Source organism: Phyllostomus discolor, chromosome 1, assembly GCF_004126475.2.
Source record: "Phyllostomus discolor isolate MPI-MPIP mPhyDis1 chromosome 1, mPhyDis1.pri.v3, whole genome shotgun sequence".
In the NCBI taxonomy this organism is placed as follows: Eukaryota; Metazoa; Chordata; class Mammalia; order Chiroptera; family Phyllostomidae; genus Phyllostomus; species Phyllostomus discolor.
In genome coordinates, this window is record NC_040903.2 from 49,325,831 (window position 1) to 49,338,692 (window position 12,862).

At 36.9% G+C, this 12,862-nt stretch overlaps 1 protein-coding gene across 3 annotated transcripts in view; it reads left to right on the plus strand.

Annotated features, from left to right (window-relative positions):
- The window catches only part of FRAS1 (Fraser extracellular matrix complex subunit 1), a 423,042-nt gene that overhangs the window by 319,879 nt on the left and 90,301 nt on the right, over nt 1-12,862 (plus strand). For all 3 annotated transcript variants that reach the window (XM_036022554.1, XM_036022552.1, XM_028505680.2), the window contains exons 36-38: nt 5,227-5,358; nt 6,426-6,551; nt 8,946-9,193. In XM_036022554.1, the coding sequence (XP_035878447.1) occupies nt 5,227-5,358; nt 6,426-6,551; nt 8,946-9,193 (506 nt within the window). The remainder of the gene's footprint in view (nt 1-5,226; nt 5,359-6,425; nt 6,552-8,945; nt 9,194-12,862) is intronic.

A 12,862-nucleotide genomic window follows, 5' to 3' on the forward strand; every position in this document is an offset into this window, starting at 1 on the left:
TGCATTCTCAGCAACAGTGCACAAGGGTTCTCTTTTTCTTAATCCTCACCAACACTTGTGAATTATTGTGCTTTTGATAATAGACATTCTATTAGATGTGAGGAGATATTATGGTTTTGATTTGCATTCCCCTGACAATTAGACCTGTGTACAGCTTTTCATGTACCTGGTCATCATATATATGTCTTCTTTGGAAAAATGTTTATTCAGATTTTCTACCAATTTTTTAATCAAATTATTTTGGTTTTGCTATTGAGCTGAATGCATTCTTTATGTATTTTGGATATTAACCCCTTATCAGATACATGATTTGCAAATATTTTCTTCCATCTCATCGGTTGACTTTTCAGTTTGTTGGTGGCTTTCTTTGCTGTGCCCAAGCTTTTTAGTTTGACATAGTAACAATTATTTTTTCTTTCATTGCTTTCCCTTTGGGCGTCAAATCTAAAAAATCATCACCACAGCCGATGTCAAGGAGCTTACTGCCTAGGTTTTCTTCTAAGAATTTTATGGTTCCTGGTTTTACATTCAAGTCTTAAATCCATTTTGAGTTAATTTTTGTATAGTGTAAGACAGTGGTCCAGCTTCCTTCTTTTGCCTGTGGCTATGCAGTTTTCCCAACACCATTTTCTAAAGAGACTTCCCTTTCCCATTGTATACTTTTGGCTCCTTTGTCATAAATTAATTGACCACATATATTTGGACTTATTCCTAGTCTTAATCTACATGTTTGTTTTATGTTGATACCATACACTTCTGATTACCATAGCTCCATAATATAGTTTGAAATTAGGGCACATGATACTTCCAGCTTATTCTTGTTTCTCAAGGTTGTTTTGACTATTCAGGTTCTCTTATAATTTCATACAAATTTTAGGATTTTTTCCTGTTTCTGCCAAAAATACCATGGAATTTTCTTAGGGATGGCATTCAATCTGTAGTTTGCTTTGGATAGTATGGACATTCTGACAATATTAATTCTTCCAATCCATGACCATGGAATATCTTTGCATTTATTTGTGTCTTTTTCAATCTCTTACATCAACGCACTATAGTTTCATTTGTAAAGGTCTTTCACATTCTGGTTAAATTTATTCCTATTTTATTTTTATTGATGCAACCATAAATGCAATTATTTTCTTAATTTCTTTTTCTGATAGTTTGTTATTAGTAGATAGAAGTGCAACAGGTTTTTGTATATTGATTTTGCACCTTGTAACTTTACTAAATTCATCTATTTATTGTAAGAGTTTTGGTGGACTTTTTGGGGTTTTCTATATCATGTCTTCTGCCAATAGTGACAGTGTTACTTCTTCCTTTCTAATTTTGGATACCTTTTCTTTCTTTTTCTGGTGTCATGTCATTGTGGCTATGCACCCTGTATCAGCTCATTTCCAGTGACAGGGTTCTAGATAATTCATACAGTCAGCAATGTTATATAATAGATTATAGCATTTACATTTTTTTCAAATAAATTTATAATATAAATTGTCCCATTTAATCTTTGTAGCAATATTGTAAGGACAGATATTATTTTCAGCATTTTACGGCTGAGAAACTAAGGGTCATTACAGTAAGTAATCTGACCAGCTCCCACACCTGGTAGACAGCAGTACCAGGATGTCCATGCAAGTTTCTGACTCCGAGTGTGGGATATTTAGTTTAGTCTGGTGTGTATAGTGTTGGTCATGTAAAACAAGTATCATGCTAGTGTGCCAGTTTGGTTTCCAAGCCTCAACTTTTATCTGAAAACTTGAACAGTTGAAGGGGTTGACCATTAACTTCCATGGGGTTTAAAGGTAACTAACTGATTCATGAACCTATTTTACAGAATAAAAGAAATGGACCTTTAGCTAACCTTAAATTATCCTATTTCTGCCTGAATTTCCTTTTTTTATTGTTGGGTGATCTTTGAAAATTTTATTTCAGAAACAATCTTAGAGAAATTTTTGGTTTACGACAAAATGAAAAAGGTATAAAGGTTTTCCCTATCCCCCCTAGTCGCACACATGAACAGCACACCCTCTCCCACTATCAGTATCACTCACCCGAAAGGTACATCTTTATACTGAGCATGAACCTACATTGAAATATCAGAATCACCCAAAGTCTATAGTTTGCTTTAGGGTTCACTTATGATGTTATACATTCTGTGGGTTTGGACCAATGTATGACGTTTATTCATCCTTATATCATAGAGTATATATACTGCCCTAAAAACCCTTTGTGCTATGTTTATTCTTCTGTCTACCACTCCACCTTCCCCCTTCAGCAACTAGTATTTTTTTAATTGTCTTTCATAATTTTGCCTTTTTCAAAATGTCATGAGTTGGAATCATACAGTATGTAGCCTTTGCAAATTGACTTGTTTCTCTTAGTAAATATACATAAGATTCCTCTGTGTCTTCTCATGGCTTACTAATTCATTTCTTCATTCATTACTCTAGTGCCGAGTAATATTTTATTGTCTTCATGTACCAAAGTTTATTTAGCCATTCACCCAGTAAAGGATATCTTGATTGCTTCCAAGTTTTGGCAATTAGGAAAAAAGCTGCTATAGACATCTGTGTGCAGGGTTTTGTGTGGATCTAAGTTTTCGGCTTTGGGGAGTAAATACCAAAGGGTGCAACTGCTAGATCATATGGTCAGAGTGTGTTTAGTTTTGTTGGAAACCAGCACACTGTGTTCCACAGTGGCCGTGCCACTTTGCATTCACATCAGCAATGTCTGCGAGTTCCTTTTGCTTTACAGCCTTCCCAGCATTTGGTGTTTTCAGTGTTCCAGATTTTGGTCATTCCAATTGGTATGCAGGGTATCTCCTTATTGTTTTAATTTGTATTTCCCTGCTGACATATAATAAGGAGCATCTTTTCATATGCTTATTTGCCATATTTATATCTTCTTTGGTGAGGTGTCTGTTAAAGTCTTTGGCCCATTTTTAAATAAGATTGTTTTCTTATTGTTGAGTTTTAAGAGTTCTTTGTACATTTCAGGTAAGAGTCCTTTATCATATATGTCTTTTGCAAATATTTTCTACCATTTTGTGGCTTGTCCTCTTATTCTTTTGACATTGTCTTTTACAGAGCTGTTTTTAATTTTGAGTAAGTCCAGCTTATCAATTATTTCTTTCATGAATCACGTCTTTGGTCTTCTATAAAGAGGCATCAGCATACCCAAGGTCATCTAAGTTTCCTCCTGTGTTATCTTCTAGGCATTTTGTAGCTTTTTGTTTTCCATTTAGGTCTGTGATGCATTTTGAGTTCATTGTTGTGAAGGGTATGAGAGGTTCCTTTTTGTATGAAGAAAAACTTTGGGAATCTGGCCATCTCCTAGGAGAGTTTTGTGAGAGAGAACTTTAAAATGAGAACATACTAACTAAGGCGGTGACAAGACTGCACCCTGACACTTAACCCATAGGGCAACAAACAGCTAATTTGGGTAATCAACTAAGGTAAGAAGGCAAGCTGATATTCCTGATCTGCTGCCTCAAGTCAAGCGCAGATACTCTGCAGAACTGTCCTGAGCAAGGAAAACACACCAGGTGAATGGTGCCCACCGGAGGCATCTGGCCCAAAGAAAGGGGCAGTTTGAGTGTTTCTCAAAGAAATCAGAAACACTGTTTAAAAAGAGGGCTGGACATGTCATTGCTAACATTTATATTGAAAGCTATCCTATTTACTTGCAAAACCCTGTACCCACATGATATATTTTCTTGTTATATAATAGGTACCAGGAAAATAGCTTTCTTCCATTCACTTAGAGAGACAAAGGTATGCCTTGCTCACGCAGACAGCTGTGTGGCAGGACCAAAGCTCTGAAGTTTTAGGGCCTTTCCTTTCCTCTTCTGTAAAGCGAGGATGTCAAAGGCTCCCTGAAGTCCCCCCACATAAAAATAAAATAAATGTGAAACATAGAAAAATTAAAATTATAGTTTGCAATTATGCATTATTATTTAACAAAGGGTTTTTTAAATTTAGATTCAGGGACTTCAGAAAATTCTGAATTGACTGAACTTTAGAAAAAGTTTGCATGTTTGTCCACAAACCCCCCAAAGCTAAGAATCACCTGTTCTTATCTTTGATGGTCTAGAGAGAAGACTGAGCATAAACAAAGGATCAGAGGCAATACTTTTGACCTGTGACTGAATGGCCAGAGCCACCTTCATTCTTACAGGGATGATGTCTTCTGTCCTTTAATAGGGCTATTTCTGTACCTCTCTTGGACATGAATGTACCTTATAAAATCCAGTCTTATTTTTTAGATCCATTCTCAAGGAAAGAGAAATCTAAAATCTAAATGGAGTCACTAGTAGGAGTCACTAAGCAATGCTCCATTTTACTTACGTACCAGTCAGATTCCTACTGACTATTACTAAGTCCAAAAGAAAGTGAAAAAGGAAACCAGTTTCTTATAACCAACCCATATACAAGCATACCACACATTTAAAATGATCAATAATACAGTTTTCTCAATTGTAACTACAGATAAACACATTGATGAGTTGGTGGTACAGGTATTCCTCCTGGCTTTTAGAGAAGGGAGAGTGACTTAAATTATGGGAAAGTGGAAATAAGAGTCTAGAATCAGGCAATTCTACTTTCCTTTCCCTCAGGTGATCAGTATTCACTTGGATGTCAGATAATCCAGGGAAATAAAATCTTAAGGTCGCTGGTTTGTTCACAAAGGTGTCTTCCATTTATTGCATTGCGCTTAATGACCAGGTAAAAATGAGTCTGCTTACTTCCAAACAAACACTGTTAGAGATATTTATATGGACATTTTCTGTCCTATTCAAAAGTTATTTTGTAATGAGATATAGACATGTCACTTCTAAAAGAGATTTCTTGGAAAATATATTTCTGAAACATTGGAAGAATGAATTTAACTGAAAAATAATTCTATAAATAAAAGCCTTTACCAACACCATTTAAGGATGCAGATTTTATATTACTTTTCTTAGCACTAACGTTTATCAATATCACCTTGTTGTGAAACTTGCTTCTTTGAATGAACTTTCTGTTAGGACCCTTTCCTTTTTTGTTACCCCATAGAAAGTTTTATTAGAACAGCCTGCAGTATCTTGCTTGCTTACTTTTTTTCCATGTGTAAACATCACAACAAAGTGTTTAGGTAATCCAAAAAACTTCTGACTACACATTGATGGAAGTAGCCTGAAGGTGACCAGGCTACAGTAGACTTACGTGTATGCATGTGTACCATTTCTAGTCTCGGATGGAGAGCACACGAGTCCGGAGATGGCCCTCACCATTCACTTAGTTCCCTCTGATCGGCGCCCACCACTGTTCCAGGTCACAGCTCCACTGCTTGAGGTCAGCCCAGGAGGCAGCACTCCCGTGGGTAAGTACTGGGATCCTGAAAGAAACACGGCTTTGGAAATGGAACCATAGTTCAACAACAGTCCCTGTTCAAACCTCTTGAAGGTTACCAAAATGTAATGACCTCCTCTTCCAGAAGTTGCTTGCATCCTCATCTGTATCCTTCCCTCTGTCCATTTCCATGAAAAGAGAAGGAAATAGACCCTTGAGAAACCAATGCTCAGTAATGGACTACAACACAGAATTTATTTTCCAGCCTCCATGAGATTGATTTATTGGCATCACTAAAATAAAAAGAGGCAGAGAGAATAGAGGGGAGCTGTTTCAATTATTTCCTTTATTTCTTATTTAGAAAATAAAGAGAACCAGGAGAAATGGCAGATCACAATAACCTTCAGCAGTTGTAAAGAGTTAGTATTGGCCCAGTAACTCTCTTTGTATGTGATTTGACTTACCTATTATTATACTCACTCTTTAGAAGTATATTCCATTACCAAGAACGTTGCATAATAAGAGCAAACAGTGGATATTGTGCTTTTTGTTGGGCATGCTCTACAGAGCCTTATCCATTTTCTATGTGTGGGTATTGGCCTAAAATTAATTATCATCCATTTATAAACAAGCCAACTGTCACTTTTACCCTACTTCTCACTGCAGTGATGGCTGGAGCAGCCATCATTAAAATGACTTGGTTCTTATATAGATTCAGAGAAAGAAGAAGGGAAGAAACGATGAAAACAGAAACAGTTTCTAGGAGTATTTTCTGGAAGAAAACCCATGCTAGCCAGTCAGGACTGACTTTTTCATGGACTTCCATATCTTCATTTGGATGGTGGTAGGGGACGAGGTATTCTGAATTCAGAACTACCTACTTATAAGTTAACTTGCAGAAGAATCTACTTGTAACATGGGAATTGACTATATTGTCAGTTTTCACTCCTTTGTGGTTGATTGGATATAAAGGGTGCTATCTTATAACTCAGATTCCCCACAACATGGCTTCAAAGCTGGCCTGTGGCTTTAATGTGTACAGAGAATACAGTTTTAATGTACATACCTTCTTGCCATGCTTTATTCTCCTACCTGCAGGACTTCAGTTGGTAGTAAGAGATGCTGAGACAGCACCTGAAGAACTCCTGTTTGAGCTTCGGAAGCCTCCGCAGCATGGCGTGCTCCTCAAGGACACCGCTGAGTTCCGAGGGCCCATGGCCACAGGTAGCTGCTCACTCTGCCGTTGACCTACTGGGGGGACTTCTTGCTGTACAGTCCATTTTATGTGTCTCAGACAAGAAGTCAGAAATTTTGTGGGACAAACTATGAGGAGATACTTGAAAAGAACTTCAGTGTTTAGTCCATTGGCTGAAATATTTGGGACTTCTTTCTCTGGGCCACCTCCCACACCCCCCACTAGGAAGCTGTTTTCTCAGATTGTAGGTGAAATGGGTTGATTTCTGAAACCTGGAGTAAAGACACTGAGAACAACCTCATATGAGTTGCCAGCTGCTACTTTCCTGTGGGTTGTTCATGGACATGAATTTGTTTACCTTGCTATGGAATGTAAATCTTCACAGTATTTATAGCGCTGTGACTCCGACTGTGTAAATGACATGCATATACATCCATAAAAAGGGAACACATTTTTAAACTAGTATTTATGAGATATAGCAGTGTGGTAATGTGACCAGCTTTTAAAGTAGTATTTACTGCACTTTTTTTAGTTATAAAAATAACACATATTGATCGTTTAGAAAGAACAGAAAAGTGCAAAGAATGTAACTAAATCTAGTTTTTAATAGTCATCCCTTATCAAAGTAGATATTATCAAAGTAAATATTACCCCTTTGAAAGTCGTTACCTTGGGATGCTGTATGCTTATTCTGACAATCTGCACTTTCTCAAAACCTTTATATAATTCCTCGTTATCATGTAATGATGCATTATTCTGAATATCCCTACAGAGGTAGGGGGAAAAGTCTTTGACCTTAAGGGTAGATTGAATTTGTGAGAAAACCAGTAGACATCTGGGAGTCACAAAGTTAGATTTTTAAGAACTTACTGAACAAAAGAAGGGTTATTAGAATAGACTTCTAGTATACTGAGGGAACTACTTTAGGAGCATAATAGCTATAGCAAAGTTTTTGTTAACATTATATTTTGCCTATATTTGTGTAATTAACATATGAGATCCAAAGATGTTTGTAAAATATTCTTTGTAATGTATTGTAATGAACTTAGTAGTTTTATTACCCTTTTAAGCATAATACCACTAGCACCAGCAAATCACCATAACACAATGTTGAAAGAGAAGGCTTAGAAGACTAACACAGAGAATGAATAAGTTCTTTAGTTTAATTATATAACACCAGTTGTGAGAGTCAATAACCTATCAGGAAATATAGTTGAATATAACATCCAAGAAGACCGGTATCTCAACTTTGCTCTGTGAAATTGCTGGGACCCACAGCACAAAGTAGCGTTTCTCATAAAAAGGGTTCCATGACCAAACAATTTGGAGAAGCTTTAATCCTTACCCAAGGGCATTTTTTTCACTGCTTTGAGAGAGAGAGACATCAATGTGAGAGACATCAGTCGGTTGCCTCCCAAATATGCTTCAATAGGGGATCAAACCCATAACCTAGATATGTGTCCTGACCAGGAATTGAACCCACAATCTTTTGGTGTACAGGGCGATGCTCCAACCAACCGAGCCACACCAGCCAGGGCAAAGCTTTTGAGAAGCTTTAATTAAAGATTCTAAAATTTTGCCCTGGCCAGGTACCTCAGTTGGTTACAGCATTGCCCTGAATGCCAAGGTTGCAGGTTCCATCCCTGGTGAGGGCACTTATAGCAATCAACCCATAGATGTGTGAATGATTGCAACAACAAGGTGATGTCTCTCTCTCTCTTTCTCACCTTTCCTCTCTCTAAAAAAAAATCAATAAAATTTTTTTAAAGATTCTAAAATTCTAATAAATCCTGCAGTTTAAAAGTTTTTAATTTTAAATTTTGTTTAACCCTATTTTTTCCTGAACTGATATGACCTTGAAACTTTTTTTACACAATATATATCAAAGCTATATAATTCTAATATACTTTGAGTTTCTAACTTCAGGTATATTTTTAAATTTTTAGATATCTTTAAATTTAAAAAATGTTATACTCTCAATTAAAACAGAGACCTCTTACAGGTTCATTAAGCATAATTTATTTTCTTTTTCAAAAATTTTTCAGTATCAAGATTAGGCACTAGAAGGACTATTATAAAGAATAGAAGCTTCTCCTTTATTCCCTAGAACTAAGAGTGATGAAGGGATCTTCTAGAGGCAGATTAAAAAAAAATAGAACTGCTTTTTGTGGAATGAGCTACCTTGTAAAAGAGTGAGCCTCCCACCTTGAGAAGTGTTGAAAAACAAGCTACACCCCTTTTTCAAAAGTAGGGTGAAGGGAATCCTATACTGGGTGGGTGGCTGGACTAATTAGCTTACGTCTCCCTGAGTCTGTGATCCTGTACATATTGTACTTTGAAATCCTGAGATCAAAGGTGTTATATAAATGAAGTGTGTCATTCTCAGAAGTAACTGGTTTTGTAATTTGTTTTATTCTTGGAAGGTGACACTTTCACACACAAGGATATTGAGAAAAACGTTCTGCGGTATCTACATGATGGCTCCTCTGTTGGGGAGGACAGCATGGAGATCTCCGTCACAGATGGCATCTCCGTGACGACCGTGGAAGTGAGAGTGGAGGTGTCACTGCCCGGGGACCGAGGGCCTCGGCTGGCTACTGGTGCCTCTCTGAGCCTCACTGTTGCTAGCAAAAGCACAGCTGTAATCACTAGATCACACCTCACTTACGTTGTAAGTGCTCACAATTTTCCTCTTGTTCGCCACTGCACCCTCAGGCTGGGCTGGCTAGAGAGTGATGCCATGTCTGAGAATTGGGGCTTCCATTTGTGGCCATCAAAAGAATTCTTTCCTCAACTGTCCTCTAGTTCTACTCTTAGGAATAGTTACACTCTTTATTCCAGCTGCTCTCACTGTCTCACGAACAGACATGTGAATGAGCAAACCTTCACAAAAACTCCGTCAGCATGTGTAGGGCTGGGTGACTTTCAACAGGAAACAGTGCCAGTGACTGAAGAGTCCAGGTCCCCCTATTTTAAGCTCCATGTGTTTCAAATGATAATGTTATGGAAAGAACATTTTAGAGGAACTTAACCTGATCAGTGACTAACAGGTCATGGTATTTCATGGCCCACGTTTCTGAGAGAAAGCCCACTGTTCACCAGCTTTTGTCTCAGGTTCAGCTCTAGGCAGAAGTCAGCACGCCCCTCTGGCAGTGCCTGTTTCCTAGGCAAGATTTCTGACTCACCCTCTGTTCCATGCCCCAAGAGGGACAGGGTGGTTAGAGGACCAAAGGTAAGTTCAGAAACTCTAGGTTTGGCTTTTTCTCTCATTTGACTTAAAACTTGATAAGTGATCCTTGTTAATTAAACTCATCTTCTTTCTTTGAGTTTACCTATGGCACCAAGGACAATGAGGATAATTTATCTTACTTTTCCATTATGTGTGTTGTAAATAGACATGAACTTTCTATGTAAACATAATAATGAGACAATTTGACAAGTGCCTTGAAAATAAGAATGATTATCTGAATGGTAGTCATTCTTGGTATTAAAAGTCCAACCAATGACCTGGCCTTAAAAAAAAAAAAAAAAAGAACCATTCTGTAGTTTTAAGTAATCCCTTTCTGGGCTGAAGGGTCTGACTATAAAATCTAGTCCTGAGTAGTGGTGTGAAAGATAAAGCATTGGCCTGGGAACTATTTCTTCAATTGCTTTCGCACAGATTTTCCCCTCACATTGTCTTTTCTCAAATGATGGGAAACTGCATTCCACCCTGATTCTTCTCATGGGTCCACTACAGTTCTGACCAGCTTTGATTTTATAGTCTTTTTTTTAATTGACAGGTGATTTTTACCATCGGTTATGGTCTTGAATTTTATGAAACTCATGAATTCATAAAAATGTATGAATACAGAATTAATCAATAGATCACCAAGGCTTGAAAAATGTGCGACAGACCAAAATTGCACTCCAGGATCTGTTCCTGCCCATTAACTGCCTGTTATAAGCTGCATATCAAAATGCAAGCCCATTGGCCACTGAACATGTATTTTCAGAAATTGATTGAACGTGAATTTACCCACGAGAGCAGAAAGACTCCCAAAGAACTATCCTAGCCTGCTGAACGCATAGCCTACTTTAAAGACATTGCTAAGGCACATACTAACCTTCTCTGAGGGCTATAGAAGAATTTTATACTCAGCGTAACGGGGAAAATTTCTCCAGATGTGCTTATTAGTTAGTGAGTTTATAGCAGACATCCAGAAAGGTTGGAAAAGCCATGTGAAATCTGGTCATAAATGAAGCAGAATGTAAAGGCATAGGAGCCAGTGAGTCTGTTTGTAATTAGAGTTCATTAATTAGATGTCAGGAGAGACAAACGGCATAAATAGGATTCTGTGTGATTTGTTTATTAATGGGGCTTTCTTTTACACATTTGCTATGCACTGCAAATAAATAGGTGGGGAAGGGATGCAGTGGACTTTGTAGTTAGAACAGATGGGTTTCACCCCAAGCTCACCACTTACTAGCATAGTAATCCTTAGCAAATTACTTCACTCTCTAGGGCTCAGTTTTTTTCATCTGTAATATGGGGAGGATGATATAAGATTCATCTTAAAAAGCTAATAGTGTTTATATGTACCAACCCAAACTACAATAATTCAAAATATGATACCATCTATAATGATACTGCATAACACATATCTGGAAATAAATGTAGCAAAAGATGTGTAAGTTCTAGAAATAATTAATGCCATAACTGACTATAAAGAAAATCCAAAAGAATCTTTTGAGAAAGTATTAGAAATAAAAGGAGAATTTACCAAGAGGCCAGACAGGAGATTAACAAAGCAATAGCATTACTAAACGTAAGTGAAAAATAGCAAGTAAATGTAACTGAAAAATGATACCACTTATAATAGCATTAGACAAATCCTGTCCATTATACAAAATCTAACAAAAACCAAGCAGTACTTCCACAGAGAACATTAAAACACTTCACTGACAGATATTTTAAAAAGCACTAAATAAATTTTGCATTTGATATAGTCATGAATAAGAAGATTTAGTATCAAAATGATACCAGTTCTCCCACAAAGTGATCTTTCTATGCAACTGATATCCAATCAAAAGTCTACTAGACTTTTTATGGCTCTTGATAAGCTGATTGTATAATATATAAGGAAGAACAAAGGACCAAAATCCTGAAAAAGAATGATGGCGGGCAGGTGCTTGTCCTATCAGGTGTCTGGGTTTATTATAAAGCTGACTGTTGAAAGCAGTGTAGTGCAGGAGTATCCTGGAGAGTCCAGAACCGACCCACATATGGTGCCATAATATAAAACAGATATAGCAAACCAGATCCATGGAAACAAGAGGAACTATTTGAAACATGGATCTGGCCCTAGTTGGTGTAGCTCAGTGGATTGAGCATGGGCTGTGAACCAAAGGGTCTCTAGTTCGATTCCCAGTCAGGGCATATGCCTGGGTTTGTGGGCCGGATCCCCAGTGGGGGCCATGTGAGAGGCAACCACACATTGATATTTCTCTCCCTCTTTTTCTCCCTCCCTTTCTCTCTCTCTAGAAATAAAAAAATAAAATCTTTAAAAATAATAAAAATAAAACATGGATCTGCACAAAACAAATATTTGTATGGAAAAACAACAGAACTTGTACCACTTCCTTACACCCTACACAGATATTAACTCCAGGCAAATCAAGTACTTAAATATTATAAGCAATACTTTATCATTCTTTTTAGGATATAAGGAAAGGGAAAAAATTCTTAAACCAGAAGCAAAAGGAGCTAACTCTAAAGAAAAGATTGATACACTTGATTATATTAAAATTAAATGTATATTTCCTAAACACACCATAAATACAGAAAAGAGAGAAATTAACAATTGAACAAAGATATTTGCAACACATATAACCAAAAATAACAAAGAAAAGATAAAGAATGTCTGCAAATCACATGCCCATCACCAGGATAAACAGATACCTTGTAGAACCCTTAGTCTGTGGAATGTTAGAGAACACTCCAAACAGATGAACTGTTGCTACACAAACAGTATTGATGGGTCTTAGCAGTCTATTACATAAAAAGAAAAATAGATCTCATAAGAGGACAGTTTCTTTTCATAAGTATAAAAACAACTAAAATACTTTGTTGCAATATATCAAACTATATTACAAAATTCAAGGAAATGAGTAACAAGACCCAAGGTAATGATAGACCCAGGGACAGGATAAAGGAGAAACACTAGACAAATACTAGTTATCAAGGTTCTAGTCCTCATCTTGAATCAGCAAGACAATAGATTTATAAGTGATAAGAAGAAAATGAAAAAATGAATTAATACAAAAAGGGTAAGAAGGTCTTTAAGTAGGAAAGTTACAT